Source organism: Colletotrichum phormii (genome assembly GCF_030913505.1).
Source record: "Colletotrichum phormii strain CBS 102054 chromosome Unknown BDP81scaffold_19, whole genome shotgun sequence".
NCBI lineage: Eukaryota > Fungi > Ascomycota > Sordariomycetes > Glomerellales > Glomerellaceae > Colletotrichum > Colletotrichum phormii.
Window position 1 is genome coordinate 160,171 of NW_026851461.1, and position 16,530 is coordinate 176,700.

At 52.9% G+C, this 16,530-nt stretch overlaps 6 protein-coding genes across 6 annotated transcripts; 3 read left to right on the plus strand and 3 right to left on the minus strand.

Annotated features, from left to right (window-relative positions):
- Nucleotides 1-596: 596 nt before the first annotated feature.
- Nucleotides 597-1,922, plus strand: BDP81DRAFT_355248 (short-chain dehydrogenase/reductase SDR). The gene is made up of 2 exons (XM_060586281.1): nt 597-1,836; nt 1,904-1,922. Exon 1 carries the CDS (start codon nt 837-839, stop codon nt 1,599-1,601), a length of 765 nt encoding a protein of 254 aa, XP_060441597.1. The 5' UTR covers nt 597-836; the 3' UTR covers nt 1,602-1,836; nt 1,904-1,922.
- A 120-nt stretch (nt 1,923-2,042) lies between these two features.
- BDP81DRAFT_397395 (uncharacterized protein) lies at nt 2,043-3,430 on the minus strand (the record flags this gene model as incomplete). The annotated part of the gene is made up of 6 exons (XM_060588316.1): nt 2,043-2,419; nt 2,493-2,560; nt 2,619-2,989; nt 3,052-3,119; nt 3,179-3,215; nt 3,284-3,430. The coding sequence occupies 6 exons, from the start codon at nt 3,428-3,430 to the stop codon at nt 2,043-2,045; spliced, it is 1,068 nt and encodes a 355-aa protein (XP_060441598.1).
- A 3,023-nt stretch (nt 3,431-6,453) lies between these two features.
- Nucleotides 6,454-8,336, minus strand: BDP81DRAFT_380716 (major facilitator superfamily domain-containing protein; the record flags this gene model as incomplete). The annotated part of the gene is made up of 4 exons (XM_060586851.1): nt 6,454-6,542; nt 6,597-6,857; nt 6,923-8,096; nt 8,160-8,336. 4 exons carry the CDS (start codon nt 8,334-8,336, stop codon nt 6,454-6,456), a joined length of 1,701 nt encoding a protein of 566 aa, XP_060441599.1.
- Nucleotides 8,337-9,607: 1,271 nt separating this feature from the next.
- BDP81DRAFT_409047 (salicylate hydroxylase) lies at nt 9,608-11,904 on the plus strand. Its single transcript, XM_060589064.1, has 6 exons — nt 9,608-10,268; nt 10,332-10,612; nt 10,699-10,842; nt 10,895-11,004; nt 11,081-11,302; nt 11,385-11,904. The coding sequence occupies exons 1-6, from the start codon at nt 9,765-9,767 to the stop codon at nt 11,525-11,527; spliced, it is 1,404 nt and encodes a 467-aa protein (XP_060441600.1). The 5' UTR covers nt 9,608-9,764; the 3' UTR covers nt 11,528-11,904.
- Nucleotides 11,905-12,319: 415 nt separating this feature from the next.
- BDP81DRAFT_397398 (uncharacterized protein) lies at nt 12,320-13,594 on the plus strand (the record flags this gene model as incomplete). Its single annotated transcript, XM_060588317.1, has 1 exon — nt 12,320-13,594. The coding sequence occupies one exon, from the start codon at nt 12,320-12,322 to the stop codon at nt 13,592-13,594; it is 1,275 nt and encodes a 424-aa protein (XP_060441601.1).
- Nucleotides 13,595-14,443: 849 nt separating this feature from the next.
- On the minus strand, nt 14,444-16,498 carry BDP81DRAFT_474107 (uncharacterized protein; the record flags this gene model as incomplete). The annotated part of the gene is made up of 4 exons (XM_060594678.1): nt 15,353-16,498; nt 14,865-14,908; nt 14,735-14,803; nt 14,444-14,525 (listed from the first exon to the last, which is right to left on the minus strand). The coding sequence occupies exons 1-4, from the start codon at nt 16,397-16,399 to the stop codon at nt 14,444-14,446; spliced, it is 1,242 nt and encodes a 413-aa protein (XP_060441602.1). The 5' UTR covers nt 16,400-16,498.
- Nucleotides 16,499-16,530: the final 32 nt, after the last annotated feature.

The following is a 16,530-nucleotide window of genomic DNA, read 5'->3' on the forward strand; positions in this document are numbered from 1 at the left end:
CCTTTGTCAATGCTTTGACCATCTCTGAAAAAGAAATGCTCAAGAATCTTAGGAGAAGCAGGTTCACCAGAAGAAGCGGCTGGCGTAGGTAATTACTCCGGCATCATGTTGTAACAAGAGCGTACAAGTAACAATCTAAGGTAGCACAACGTTTTGCCAGTGACGAACCCCAATACGTCTATGCCCATTTATATGACAATCTTGCATTGTAGAGAACTGTTGGTTCACGGGGTCGTATACGACAAATAGTGGTAGCAATTATCACTCGTCTGTTGGTGATCCTATTGCTTGTTCTTCTTCTTGTTCTATCTTACATTGTAGGCAGGAGTCGGTCGAAGTAGGTAGTGACGGCCTGGGTGGTTGCCCCACCTTTATCCGGCCGTGATGACTAAGCCAGTTGTCCCACTTCGCCCAGGGCAGGTGCCAGCCAGCCCATGGTACCTGCCTATTACTCCTTATCAGCCTTTGCTGTTCCAACAAGAACAAAGTCATTTAGTCAGCCAGAGGTACGTCCGTCAGCAGGTTGCAGCCACTAAATCGGACATAGGAGTCTTAAGCGAATCGTGACGTCTTATCCCCGAATTCCCATCAATATATTCGGTTCCAATGCACGTCGGCGCGGGGCACGGCCTGGGCACGGATCGGACGATCAATGACGTCCATTGCCATGGGAAGTCTTACTAGCAGCGCTAGAATCACTTAGTGATATGCTTGTGTAAGTATATAATAAACGGGATGCACACTGATGCTGCCTCTCAAAGATTCGGTAAACACAATCATAAAGAACATTGACACTGTACTGTAACTTCATCTCAAAGGCTGAGACTCACAACACAATGGCACCTAAAGGACTCGCAATCATCATCGGCGCAGGACCGACTTCCGGCGCAGGGATCGCTCGCATTTTAGCCAGCCCTCAACATGGCAACCTGGCAGTTGCTCTCCTCGCCAGAAACCCCGAAAACCTCCAGAATCTCGCAGCTGATCTACGCAAGTCTTCAAATGGAATCCTCCATCCGTTCCCTACAGACACTCAGCCTGAAAACCTCCGGCAAACCTTCCAGCAGATCGCAGATCATGCCGACTTCAAAGACCTAAAGCTGAAGCTCGGTATATACCACGTCAAGAATTCGAGCAAGAAGCCATTCCTCGAAGAAACTCCAGAGGCTTTCAATGACAGCATGAGTATCTTCACAACCGGAGGTGTCGTCTTTGCGCAAGAAGCGCTGAAGCTCATGTACGCACAGAATGGGGGGCAGACGCTGCTGTCCGACACCGATGGTGCGAAGAAAGGCACCATCATCTTCACGGGAACTTTGGGAGCCATGCGCACGAATCAGCAGTATGCCGCCTATGGCGCATCTCGAGCGGCGGCGAGGATGGTAGCACAGGCTATTGCGAAGGAGCACAGCAAGTTTGGGGTACACGTGGTTCATGCTATTGCCAACGGCGGCATCATTGACGAAGATAACGAAAATACTAAGACCGGCAAACGGATGCGCGCGGAAGATGTTGGAGAGTTGTATCTTTGGCTGTCACAACAGCCGAGCTCACTCTGGACTCATGAGTTGGATATGAGGCCGGCACAGGAGACTTTCTAAAGTGGAAAGTCAAACGTACTGAGACAAGAAATAAATCGAAGCTGGAGGAAACTTGATCACTTTGCCAATGAACAAAGTGTTTTAAACCATCAATGGAAACATGTTGACGTGGAGCGAACCGACATGGCATGATGGCCTTGGCTTAATATGTCGGCAAGCCCCCAATACTAGTGTTGCCCTCTACGAGGCAGCGTCCAAAGCAATACACTTGTGTCAGACGCTATCAAGAAACATAGTAAGTTGCAAATCTCACTATTTTGCGATCCTAATTTGAGAAATGAAGAGAACATAATGATCCACAGCAACTTGCTCGAGACCGAAACGAATCTTGAACTTCCATCATCATTATCTACACATTGCCCCGTTACATCTTGACCTATGGTTCTACGAAACTAATTTTCTTTGATGCTAAGATGACATGTTATTACATACTCACTCTAGTTAAACCATATCACGGCCCTGAGCCGGCGGTCTCTCCTCCGTCGAGTAACACTCCGCCACCATGGTGCCGTTCCCACCTCCCTGTCGTACCAAGTCGGTCTGGCTACCGTTGCGGCTGATGATCTCGATTTTGGTCTCGATGGCGATGTTTGTGTTCGTCTTGGTAGCTTTCCGACTCCGCATTGATTGCATGTGATGTGAATCCCCGGCATTCATCCCACTGTAAGCATTGCCCGATCGATACCCGCTGCGCTGGGTACTTGCCAACAGCTTCGGGAAGGCCTTTACGATGAGAGGCTTGAGTGCGGGGACAGAGGCGCAGGCTATGGCGACATTGATCTCTATGCCGGACCATATCGCAATATGGACACCATCTCCTATATGTGTGGTGTTAGTACAGAACTTTTCGCCACCTGTCACCTGCCGGCTCGTCTCCAGGGAAAGCCTTACGTGATGTATCGGTAGATACGGAGATCTCGTAAAGTGAGTAAAGTCGAATCATAGAAGTAATACAAACACTGTTGTGAAGTTCATCAGTACATGCTAGACCAAGACAACTGCGTTGCGAGAACTTACAATCCTCCTACAGCGAACACCATGATGAGCGCAATTTTCTGCTTTTTCGATATTTGCAGAGACTTAATAAGTGGTATGGGAATGCCGCAAATGATGATGTCCGATAAAATGTTCAAGGCTGCATTGGAAAACCAGAAAGCCAAGCGGTTCATGCACTTCCCCGTACCATCGCCCCAAAAGGCTTGCACGGGCACGCACATGAAGATTGAGCCGAAGACAGTCCAGGCACCGTATACCGCAAGCACCGCAAGCATGGTCTTGCAAATCTTTTGTGTCGTCGGAATTTTGAACACGCGCAAGTATGAGAAGACGATCGACAGCTTGCAAAGCAAGAGGGCTAGATTGTAGGTCGGAATCGTCGCCCAGAGACACTGCCGATGGGGAATATTAGAACCCGCCCTTCTAGGATTCCCACCTATGATTCGCAACTCACCTGGAAGAATCGGACCAGATCATCTTCTGCGATGGTAGAAATCGGCATACCCAAACCATACTTGATTTCTGTGGTATTGTGAGTAACGCTTGTTCTGCGGTGACAGGCGCCAGACGTAGGTACTCACGATGCATTACAACGACACAAAAGCCGATGGAGGCCGCCTAAGTAAAGACTCAGCTTTCCAATCCCTTTTCCACATGGCATCTTACAGTTGGCGAAGTAGGCTTACCAGTGCGGCAGGCATCAACCAGTCATCGATGCCGACATTTTGCACCACCACAATGCGCGTGTACAGCCGCAGCCCGACGAGGACAAAAGAAAGAGTTGTGAATATTATGCTCGTGACGAAGACAGAGACATTGGGTCCCGGAACCATGTTGTGAACTTACGCGCACGGCGCCAAGAGAAATATCGGACTAATGCCAGAAAGAAAGTAAAAAAGGCTTAGAGCATGAGAGAAAGGAGACTTTGGATGTAGAGTATGAAGAATCTGCGGATTTCCGGAGGCACGCGCGGCGAAAGGGCACTCGGGAAGGATATCATATTGGAACTCATCATCTTCACCCGATTACTTGCGCAGTTTCAGTACGGCCATATTGCCATTACTTGGATCTGTTCCAAGCTGAGATGTCTGCATGAACGGGGGCATCCTAACACTCGAGGGGGGTCGCGTTCCTGAAGAAAGTCGTTCGGGATGTGGGCCCGGATCGTCCCCCCCCCCCCCCGGTTGAAGCCAGGATGGACCTGCCCCATGCTACGGAGTACATTGTCACGAAAGAGGTATAGCAGTGGATATCTCAGGGGTAGAGATAAGGAGTAGACAGGGGTATGGGCATACAAAAGGGGCTCCCTCGAGGGCTTCCCTTTTCCCCTTTTCCATAGTTGATTAGACCACAGTTGAGATCCCGATTTCCATGAGTTACTCTATATGCTGATTTGTGACATACATCAAGGGCAAGTGGCGCACATGTTCATAAGGGATAGCATCCAATGCAATGAAGTTACAGTCACGGATTACTCCTAAATCCCCGCCGCATATCCTACTCTGGCATCGAGGAAGTTGGTTAGCCGTTTCCCAATTAACAGGTTCGGCACAAACAGAGCCTTTGATGGTGCGACAGTTTGTGAGGGAAGGAGGTAAATCAGGTTTCTGGATCCGGATCTTGGGGACTTCTGGAAGTCGTTGGAGTATCAGAATTGGATCATCCATGAGCAATACATCCGTTGTATAAGCTCTACCAGCCTCCGCCGGACGTGAACGTTGTTACCACCGACTTTACGATCTCATCTCGGGGATTCCTTGCCAGCAGCCCCCCTTCAACTTTTATGGCTACATCCCTGCGTATGAGCATTTTAAGTCAAGTTTTCCCCTGCAGCTCTTGACAATTCTGCTACACGGACCCTACCAGGATAATCTTGATCTTGGTGTGGCAGTTGTAGATACTAGCACTCAACTGTTGTTCGAAGGTGCTTCGGTCTTCAGCCCGAGGCCCCGAGCTCGCATCTTCAGGGTCTGCCATAAGCCGAGGGCAACAAGAGTAGCCAGACTTTTCTGAAAGTACTCTGTAACTGTGGTTTGATTCTATTCTCAGAACCTTCAACATCAGTATCCGCAACTTAGCAGCAAAGTTATACTGATATTAGCCGTGTAAGTCAAAATGGTATCCCCATCCAGATGCAGAGAGTGTTCGAATTTTCCATGGAGCTTCAATATCTGCCTCCTAACTGTATCTATGCCACTACGATACGCCACAGCGCTCCCTGATAAGGCAGTAGTGCCCACCTTCGAGACCCTATAGGCATCCTGTCCATAGTAGAGACTACTTTGCATACCGTGTCGGACCTGATCCCGCTTCTGCAAGTAAAAACCCCTCGAAACCGCATGATGGGACCATGCCTGTTCTGTCACCTGCGAGTGTGACCTTGACAGGTTTACTTGCTATATCACGGGTGGATCGCTCGGTATAAGTCCGATGAATAGTTGCTGTCGGTGTTTGGGTCCATCCCTCGAACATTAGAAGCCAATGCAGATAATGCCGGCGGGTCCAAAGGATTTTCTGTTTTGGAGGTGGTTGGCTTAATGCTCCCTCGAGACTGTAGTGAAGACACCTGTTGTGACTTCGTTGCTTATTACGGGTTTTTTAAACGAGTATCATTCATTTGGCAATGAACTGAGAAAACCAGTGGATGGATCTCGCAAGTCGCAACTCGGTTGGTCTCTCCGCGAAGTTCGTAAGATCCCAACCAGGCGTGCCAGAGTCGACCAAAATACCCACTGGTTGGGATATAACCCCGGTCCAAACCTACAGCGGCCCCTCCAGCTGCTTCTTTGGCCATAAAGGGATTCGTTTTCCGGGCCACGAATGCTACACCTTCTGCGCACACATTTTCGACACCATATATTTCGATTTCGTTTCATGAGACCATCCCGATGGATGTCCAACGTGCAATCTTCACCACATGAAGACTTGAAGTTGAAGCTGTCTTGCCGATCTTCCAAGTCTGGGCAGAAAAAACAAGAGTTTAAAATCTGGGCTTCCCCAGAAGATAAAATTGACTAGCGAGGATCCCCTGCCCTCGGCGTCACTTGGCCCGGGCTTGCCTTTTGATCGCACGTCCCTGAGAGCACCGGCGGCGGAATCGAACTCAGATGTGATTTCCAATCAGTCGGCAAGCCCAAGATCTCGAGTCTGTGTGGTACTGTCTCTTCAGACGACGGTCAAACGGATATACTCACAACGGCACGGCCTGGCCCTTGAATACCTGTCTGTGTAGGGGCCTGTAGTCGCAAAGGGCTGTGCCAATGACTCATGCCACCCTTGCACCTTAGCAAGGAGCCACAATGCTACATGCACGGCTATGAGGGGCCACTTCCCGATATAAAGTCCGTTTACGACCAACGAAGCCCTGGTCCCTGTATCTTCAACCTGCTACCAACAGGAAAACAAGTATGATCCACATCTCTGACATTGGATATGCCACCTCTCGTACGATATCTGCAGGAGTCGAGCGGTTGGAACTGGGAAATACAACTCTTTAGCAATACGTTGCAGAATTTGATGCAAGATATCGACAAGGTCTTGCTAGAAAGTCGTAACCGATATTGCACGAAAAATGACATTTGCCAACTTGACTCAACGGAGTATGTTTCCTCAGGAGGAGCACGCCATAAGGCTACTGCATCATTGAATTAGTCGCTTTTGTCGATTCCAACATCACACGGGTTGTGGGAGAATGCCCGGAGTCTGTTCCGCACGCTGTTGGACTCAAACAAGTATTTGATGTAGGTGGAGCAGAATTATTCTTACAATATGTCTTAGGTAATAGCTAGTCATTTGAAATTCATTTCATGTCAGTTGGAAATAGGGCATTATCAGTATGCGTACAAGCACACTGGGTTTATTTCGAATACAGGTCATCCTCCTTTTCAGCCGGGGCGTCGATGTGCATGTTGAACTCGTTCTTGAGCTCGACAAGGAAGAAAGCACCTGTAGCCATTGATTAGCCAGCTATCAAGGGTATTTGAATAAACGGAAACTCACCAATGGCAGCAGCAACTGTGATGGAGCCAGCAGCGATCCAAACATAACGGAAGCCAAGGCTGTATGTCTGCAGAAGAGCACCAGCACCTGCCTGGATGATGTCCACTGTGACGCCTTCAACTTGACTCAGTCCAGCATTGTCGTGGGCAACTAGCAGACCGATGAACTGCCCAAGAGAGGTCTGAGGAAGTCCAAGTGGCACGACGGCAGCAGCAATATTGGTGGGCATCCTCGAGAGCTGGTCGGTGATGATGGCGTTGTCTAGTGAAGGCGGTCGTTAGCAAGTCTCATCATGTCGTTTCCAGTTCAGGAGGTCTGAAACTTACAAATGGCGAGACCAATGGATCCTCCCAAAGATCGCACACCAATCATCAGCCCACTGGTAATAGCAATGAGTTCCGGAGGTGTTGAAAGCTGCGCAATGGTAACGAGCGTGCACAAACAGATGCCCAGCCCGATACCCAAGAAGACGGGGTAGCCCCAGACAGGGTCAGAGGTGCTCGGTGTAGTCGTGGCCATGCACACGAAGAAGATAATCATGGACACGAATGCAACAACGGTAGGCCAACGAACGTTTCGCGTCGTCGAACACCACAGCCCAGCCAAGACAGCCGAGACACCGTAGACAATCATGGTAACGCCATACCGGAGCCCGGTGCGCAACGAGTCCGTCTCATAGAGCACGCCGACCTGGAAAGCAAAGTAATTGTTGGCCGCGAAGAAGACGAGACCCTCGACAAAGACACAGACTAGCGCAATGGGGAAGTTGCGTCCATTCCTGAAGAGTCCGTGATGGAACATACCATCCTTCTTGAAGCTCGTCTCGTACACGGCCAGAGCGACGCAGAGTGCGCACCCAACAACGAACGGCGCGATGGTGTGGGCGTCGGTCCACGGATAGGGGTTCTGAGACCACGACAGGCCCATGCAGAAGAGCACCAGACCCGATGACAGGAGGGCGTATCCCACCCAGTCGAGCTTCGCAAGCTTCTCCGAGACGCTGAAGCGCGTCTCATTTGCCGTCTTTGGCGGGTTATACAGCGCCAGAACGAGGGCCGTGGCCACAAAGTAGATGGCCGTCGCCATGTACCAGTAATTCCTCACGCCCGCAGCGTTGCCGTTGCGCGTGAGCGCGCCGCCGGCCAGGAGCGCCACCAGGCCTCCCATCGCGGCCGAGAGGTTATCGGCCGCCTGCGCCCAGGGGCGGTAGCGTCGGGGTAGGACCTCGGATGCGACGGCGTGGAGGAGGGGCTGGGCGCCGTAGGAGCAGCCCGTGATCGTGAAACCGGCAATAGCCATGCCCATCGTTGAGGCGCGGGCGACAACGATGGAGCCGATGATGCCGCAGGCTGTGAGGCCGACAAGAAACCAGCGGCGGCCCCAGTAGTCTGCGGCCTGGGAGACGATAGGGGAGAGGACGACGGTCATGATGGCGATTGTGGAGGTCAGCCATACGATTTTGTCGCTCTCCCCCAGCACGGCTGCGATGTTTTGGGTTTGCTAGTAGAGAGAACACGGAGTTAGATAGTATACCTTGACAGGTAGTCTGTGAGGATAGCTTACAGCTCCGGCGCCGACGACGTTGATGAGTTGAGCAAAGTAGATGAAGCAAACGGCAAAGACTATGAGAAATGTCTTTGCGTGCAAGTGAGGAACCGGCTCATCGGGGCCTTCGATGCTCTCCTTGGGTTCATCTCGACTGCTCGGAGGAGGAGCAGCCGGGCCTTTGGCTTCGTTCATCGATCCAGTCTCCTGGACATCATCCGAGATGACATCCTTCGTGGTTGACATCGTGGCGGTCTATGATGTTGGCAGCTACTTACACACTCAGAAATGAATGGTTGGCTGGAAACAGAGAAGGAGTTGCGGAAAGACGCAAATGTCAAAGTGGGAACTCTACCCAAAAGACTTAGGATGTTACTTTGCTGATGTCTTCTTCCTTATCGAAGACATACTCCTCCCACGTTCCGTCCATGCTCGATACCAATGACCAACCAGACTCTTCCAAGAACAAGGGTTTCTCGACCCTGTACGATTACCGGCAAACTCTTCATTATCTTCTCCCATCTCGTCCGTTGTTGCATTCTGCTCTGCATCGGAGGTTAGAACTCATGCGGTAGGTAGCCCAGAGCAGGGGATCCAACGACCCCTTCGTCCAGCCCAGCTATAGATCACAAAGGTTTCAATTCTCACCAAAATCCGGAAGCTACCAAAACGATACCCGGTGCTATAACCCATGAACCCTGGCCGCCCTCTTCAGCGGAGCACACAACCCCTGTTCTCGGATCGATCCCTGTCGAGCGAGACCCCTAGGAGACGACCTCCTTGTCTGCGAGACTTCCAACCAACTGGCCCAAGAGTACCATCCATCCTACACTAGCTTCTACACAGTAAATGGCCCTCTAAGAACACTGCTTTATGTACGGATATGTCCATCGAATATCTCACCCACCCACCATTGCCCAAGTCCATACGTACTTACTACATACTGTGGCAGAAGCGTACGTGTCGAAGCTCCACTGATAATGTAACTTCTGCCCCGCCGATTGCGGCACAGACTCGGACCAGCTGCTTGTTCACTGCGACCTGTTCGACCGGTCTCCTCGCCCTGGCTCATCGTCCGACCTATTGCCGGATTCCCAGTCGAGACACCAAGGGTTCCCTACATCTGGCGCGATCGAGACGTCTCTGACCCATGACTCTGGTGTTTTTGACCGAGTTCCGTTGGGAGTGCTGGGCAACGCGGGAATGCTACCCCGTCGAGAGATGCATCGTCATCTAGAAATGGAACGTGATCCGAACGAAGTCGAAACCACCCACCACAGGCACTTCGGACTCTGGACAATGGCAACCGAGGAGGGTCATATTCTCTGCGAAGCTAACTCCGGCCCGCATCGTCTAGTGCGTGGACCCAAGGGGGCCAATGCCTTGGTCCATCATCCAACCTAAGCATGTCCCATCTGCGGTCGAGACGAAGACGCGCCGTTGGCACCTCATCCCCCCTCCCTCCTCGGACGAAAAGTTTCGTTTTACATACACACATCATCTAGAGAAATCTTTTACCGCGTCTCCAAACGTCTGTGCGACGATATCGTCCCCTTGAAAGGCAATACAGTGAAGCTTCGAGAGTCGAGACCAGCCCACAGAGTAAATCCAAAGTTTGCTCTCATGCCAATGGCACCCCTCAAGATCCTCATCGCCGGCGGCGGCATCGCAGGCCTCTCCGCAGCCGTAGGTCTCCGCCGCGCCGGCCACGAAGTCCACGTCTACGAGCGGTCCGCGCTCAACAACGAGATCGGCGCCGCGATCCACGTGTGTCCCAACGCCGCGCGCGCGCTCCTCGCCTGGGGCCTCGACCCTATCAAGGCCAAGTTCGTGCTTGTCAAATGCAGCTTCCGCGCAAAGGGGGACACGCTGGAAAAGTTCCACGTCGGCACGGAGGATTACATTGAGGAGCGGTACGGCGCGCCGTGGTACTTTGCGCACCGCGTCGATTTACACGAGGAGCTGAAGAGGTTGGCGACGGAGCCGGAGGGCAGTGTCAATGGTCATGCCAACGGCGTTGAGGAGTCTAATGGGGAGAGGACGAACGGTGTCAATGGACATGCGAAGCCGAGGGCTGGACTAGGTCGGCCTGCTACTGTCCATTTGAAGAGCGAGATTGCGGCATATGTGAGTGGCGACTCTCTTTAGCACACGTAACCCCACGTTGAGTCTGGCTGACCACATCTTTAGGATCCCGAGGAGGCTTCAATAACACTGGCTTCTGGCGAGAAAGTCACAGGCGACGTGGTCATCGCGGCAGATGGCGTCCACACCACTGGAGTCGAGGCGATTCTCGGCCGCTCTAACCCTGCGGTGCCTCAGGGGCACTACAACTTTTGCTTCCGTTTCCTCATACCAGCCGCCGATATCGAGGCGGACCCGGTCACGCGCTTCTGGAACGAGGGCGACGACGGGCGGATGAAGTTCCTGGTCGGGGACAAGAAGCGTCTGGTCTCATATCCATGCCGAAAGTAAGTTGTTTGCTATTTCTACACTGCGGTAGCAGTTGGGAGATGAGTAGGAGGCCATGTGACGTCCGGCGTGTTGACTGAAGCAGCAATGAGATCCACAACTTTGTCGCCATCTTCAATAACGACGATGTTGAGAGTACCAAAAAAGAGGACTGGCACGCCTCTGTGAGCAAGGAGAAGCTGCTTGAGAGATACTCCGACTTCCACCCAAGCGTCTTGGCCATTCTCGAGTAAGCAACCCCACCCCCGTGAACACACGACCAAGACTCACACCATACTCAGCAAGGCCACGGAGGTGAAGCAATGGGCACTCCTCTACAGAGCTCCAATTCCTACCTGGACGAAGGGGAAGCTGACACTGGCTGGTGATGCCGCGCATCCCATGTTACCCCGTGAGTTCCAACGGCAACACATCTGTTCCGACCCTCCTGCCAAATCTATCGATCGCTAACATATGAGCCATGCTAGACCAGGGCCAAGGCGGTGCGCAGGGAATCGAGGACGGCGTCGCGCTCGGCATCGCGTTTGCGGGCGCAGAGGCCAAAGACGTTGAGGCTCGTCTGCAGGTGTATGAGAGCATCCGGAGGAACCGCGCCAGCGTGATGCAGATTTTCAGTAACGCTGGGCAAGAGGAGCCCGAGTTGATCCGGGAAGAGGCTGCCAAGTTCATTCCCGCGGAGAAGGTGCCCAGTGAGTGCAAAATCTGTGAACCATCTTGAGTGAGACAAAGTGCGTGTGTATGTGAAGAGGCCGCTGACACACTATCTTGCAGAAAACCCGGAAGAGTTCTTTGCGTACAACTTTGGGTACGACATCATCAGGGATAGTGTCCAGCAGGTGCAAAAGGTCGAACCGTCGTTTCGTTTACCGCCTTCGTTCTTCCAGAATGAACCAGGCAAAGGTGTTTACCCCTAAAGCCCATGGCGGGTAAGTTGATCAGGATCAAGAGGGATAAAAGCGGCTTCTATACCCATAGCCGCTGAAGACTGGATTGAAGGCTTATAACCTGTTGAAGGATCCGAGCATACAGACTCTAGTACACATCAATCAATTGAGCGTCGCTGGATTAGATCTCTTCACTGGGAAACCAAATTCACGTATGTTCTGGAAAGTTTCTGGAATTCTTCCAAAAGTGGCTGGGGGACCGTGATGACGTACCTGGAGGAGCTGCCCCTTTCCCCCTGGAGCTAACGGGCTGTCCCAGGTTTGACACGAGAGCTGAAATGTCATCGCTTTGACCTTGAGGAGCTCCGAGGCAGCATCGAGGTCTCTGGGCATGAGGAATCTCTTCTCGTGCAGCTCCAGACATCATTAACAGGTAGTTGTCAACGGTGAAGTTGTAGATCGCCAAGTCTTTGGTTCTTGGGAGCGGCAATCCGGAAGCGGCTCCACCGCAACATCCACCGCAACATCCCCCGCCAATCGCCGCCAGGGTCGGGTACAACTGCAGCTGCATCCATCCGACGGGCAAAAACGAACACAGGAATTCGCTGACCGACTGAACAACTCTCTTTGTCTCTCCCAGCTTTTTTCTTCCCTCGTTCAAAACTCGAGCTAGGTACTTGAGTGAGTTCCCGTCCGCAACCTCGTTTTGCGTTGGAATTTGATCGTCCGGCAGTTTTGAATTCTCAGACCCTGCCTTCATTCCTCACCCTCGACCCTTACGCCCTCCTCCCACGCATTCTCCCTCAGTTTGCCTTTCCAGCCATGGCGAGATCCTCCTTCTCAGACGCTCCCACAAGGGACTCGAGGTATCTCGCCCCTCGCGAGCCCTACGGCTACCCGACCTCATCCGCGCGGGACTCAAGATGGGACATCGCTGAATATTCTCTCAGGCCGACCGCCAGAAGTAAAGACTCTTCCTCCTCCACCAGGCACCGCTCTCGATCCCGCTCTCGTGACACCAAACATTCCCGCGACAAAGTGCACCGCAAGAAGCGACGCAGCGGCGGCGAGGGCGGAAGCAGCAGCTCCTCATCGTCAAACGACCCCCCAGCTATTGCCAAAGAAGCCAAAGGAGCCGTCGTGAACGCAAACACGGCCTCCTTCACACCAACCGCCATGATCAACAACCTCCAAAACGCCTTCCACGCCTTCCAATCCATCCCGAACCTCTCCACCTCAACCTTTGAACTGGGCCCCCTCCCCGACACCCCCGTAACAAACCTCATCAACCCAAAGAACCTCCACCCGCCCCCCTCCCAGGCCGTCCTCCACGACCGCCTCGGCACAAACTTACACCGCCACAGCAACGTCTACCTCATCCTCCTCGTCGGCACCCTCCTGGCGACCCACTGGCTCGTCCTCGCCGCCCTCTTCGGCGTCGTCAAATTTGGCTTCTTCATCCAGTCCTACAACGGCCGCGACCTCGCCCGCGACCTCGGCGTGAGGAAGTACGCCTCCACGCAGAGCATCATGTCCGGCTTCACCGCCTTGGCCGCCATCGTCGGCCTCTGGGCCTTTTCCTCGCTCTTCGGCGTCGTCTTTACCCTCGTCAAGGTCGCCGGCCTCGTCCTCGTGCACGCCGCGTGCTGTGACGTGTCAGCGGCAGGCGGTAGTCGCCCGGCGGGAGTTGTTACGGGCGCTGGTTCGACAGCTGCACCTTCGCCCGTGCCGGCCCAAGGGTTCTTGAGACCGCCTGCGGCGCCCGCGGGTTGGGCCCTGGTCTCGAGGGAGGCGCCGAACGTGGCACAGCTCAGATCTGCGAGCGAGGGCCAGCTCAGGTCCGCCAGCGAGGGGAACCTCGGCGGCGGCAGCGGCGGTGTAGCACCGCCGTATCCTAGCGGGAATGGATGGTACGCCGGCGAGGGGCACACTGGGCCCCCGACGCCAGAGGCGTACGCCGAGATGCCGCGGACGCCGCGTTCCTTCGAGGCATACGCTCCCGGTCCCCGAAGGGAGGAGCACGATGCCGGAGAGTTGGCGTATGGGTATTACGAGTCTGCTCGGCCTCAGAGTTATGCATCGGGCAGGTCGTATTAAGAATCACGTCGCTTTTGGCATGATCAAAAGCAGAATGTGAAGACGAAGTGATGTTGGAGATTAGATCTGATAGATATAAAAATAGCACATCACCAGTCCAGGCATTCCATGTCCATCTTCCACGATATTACAGGAATCGTCCTGGTTCAAGTACACAGCTTAAAGCATTACCAAAAAGCTAAATTGACCAATCAAATCTCAGAGCAAGTTTCCATGCATGGGAAATTGTCCCCTCGAGGCAAAGCGCCAACTTGAGGCTGTCTGGCTAATCGTGAATCAATCTCCGACCGTACACAATGGATTTCCTCATGTACAGCTGGATCTTGACTAACGCACGGGGCCTAGGATACTCAAGCTAAAAATCTGCGACGATGAAGACGTGGTATGGGACACGCGCAGCGCTGAGAAAGGTTAATCCAGAGATGCATTGCACAAAAAAGAGAGATGGTTACGAGAGATGTTAGCCACGTTTGTGGACCTCGACGTCCACGGTGTAATGGATGCCGCGGTGAGTATTGGACTAAAAATATTAATCTTCCTTGAACCAAAATAGAGAAAGACCATGGGAGAGCATTGGTGTATCTCGGAGTGTAGTCAAGGTGTGTTTTCACATCACGCTGAAAGAAAGTTTTCTTCCTCGCGCCCAGAGAAACAAGCTCCAGCGCGCAACGAAAAAAGAGAAAAAGTCAGAGCCTGTCAGACGTCCATCGACACCCACCCTGACCGTGCGCCCAAGGGCAAGACCACAATCAGGGACGAGATCATCACCGCTCTCTATACAGCAACAGACAACCGAAATTGTCCAGAAGCCGCCCTCCTTGCGGAGGGTGCGAGAGCAACCAGAGTTCTTCACTCTAGGGTGTCGAGGATATCAATCATCAACCAGGGTGGGATCTGTAGCTCCTTTAGGGAACCAAGAGTAGGTCGAATACTATAGAAATGATTCTCTGAAGTATTGTCGACATGAAGAAAAAAAGAAGAAAAAGAAGACTGAAAAGCGCGGTCGGGAGGCGACGTTTTATACATGTTGGAGAGGTGCGGGAGTGGGTCTTTGGTGGGGGACGGCATCAGTAATGTGCCCTGAAGCTGTCAGCCAATGAGAATTCGGGGATGTGAAAATTGGAGGTTGAAGGTACGTACCGGGGCTGGAGGGGTGTAAAAATCTGCATCGTGAAGATGGAAAGAGCGGGTTCAAGATGGTAAAGATGCCTGGAAATAGTGTCAGTGAATCAGGCATCAAGACGGGAGAAATCTTCTCTTTTGCACATACGGATTTGATGCTGCGACAAGTTGTTTGGCGGTCAAAGGCAGCGCCTACCAAAGGGGAAATAAGTCGATGAGATGGTCTAGATATCGACGAGAGCAACTTTGGGGTAGGATGTGCTCTTTTGCGTCAAAAGCTCAGTCCTCGATGGCTTGTTTTGTGCAAATCTGGGCGTATCTCTGAGTCTCTGGCATACGGCCGAGTATCGAAATGTATCGTCATCAACCACTCGTATGGATTGAAGGAGAGGAATTACGTCTAGCTCCATCAACGTGAAAAGTGACGTCCGAAGAGCTTGATCACATAGCGGCTGTGATAATAAGTATCATACATAGGGGCGCTCCTGCCTGAGATGCCTAGATCTAGCAACACGCGAAAACCCTCAAGTTCTGACCCAAAGATCTAACCTCTCCCATGAGGCTCAACTACCATCACCACCCTCACTCACGATACAACCCCTCCCCAAGCACCCACCCCTTCACCCTCCAACTAACCAACCTCCCCAAAACCTCATCATCCCCAGCAGAAGCAGCCTCCCGGACCTTGGTACTACTAACAACCTCCTCACCCACCTCCCTCCCCCGAACCATCTCAACCCTCTCCGCCCACCTCCCTCGCCCACCGACCCCCTCCAGCCCTCCGTCCCTCAAACTCTGGAGATACGCAACCTGTTCCCCCTCACCACCCCATTCATCATCCGTCCTCATCGTGATACGCAACTTGGACCTATTCAGAAACGGATCTAGTGCGCTACGTATCGGCGCCACGGCTTCTGCTGCTGCCCCTTCCGCTGAAGACGGAGCGCTGTAGTACTTTGGGTTACAGATCCGGATAAGCGTATCATATCCCGCCAAATACACCTGCTCCGGCTCTCCTTCGCCTCCTTGGGCATAAAACCCCGTGTCCGAAATAGCCTGGCTCTTATCGTGAAAGTACGGCATCGTCGTCAACCCCAAGTCGACCTCAACTTCCTCCTCCTCCTCCTGTAACGTCTCTGCCCCCTTCATCGATTCTCTTGACGACGCCTCCTCCACGCCCGTCCTTTTCAATTCATCCCTCAAATCCGCAGCAAACGCATACATCATCCCCAACCGCACCTCAAACGCCGCAGGCTTAGGTTTCTTATCCGCGTTATTCACAGCCAGGAGAAGCAATAACCTCACAGATCCTCCCTGAGCCCGGTCCTCAACCGCCCCGGATGCCAGACCACTACTCCCACTCCTCGTCATCGTAGTCGTCGTCCTCTGCAAATCCCGAATCGCAGACGCCGCCATCCGCAAGTGCGCCATCGTAGGCGGATTAAACGAAGAATCCAACACAATAAGACTCTTCACCAGCCTCTTGTCCCCACCCCCTGGCCTCCCCGGCGCCGGTATCGTGGCTGTGTCACCACTACTCCCCCCTCCTCGGGGAGACAACGTACAAACGACGCGAAACGCATCCTTTGAAGATTGAAACGCCGTCAAGCTCCGGGAAAAGAAGTCGACGAGGGCGGCGCGGCTTTTCATGGCCGGGTCTGGTTCCGCGGTGGTAGATGACATTTGCTCGCAGAAGCTCGCAGAGGTTGCGGAACTGTGTTGGTGTTGTGAGGTACCAAGTAAGTAACTAAGGTAGAGGTGAAGTGAGACATCCGGTTCGACGAAAAGTGACGGCACGGGACGGAGGAGAGGAG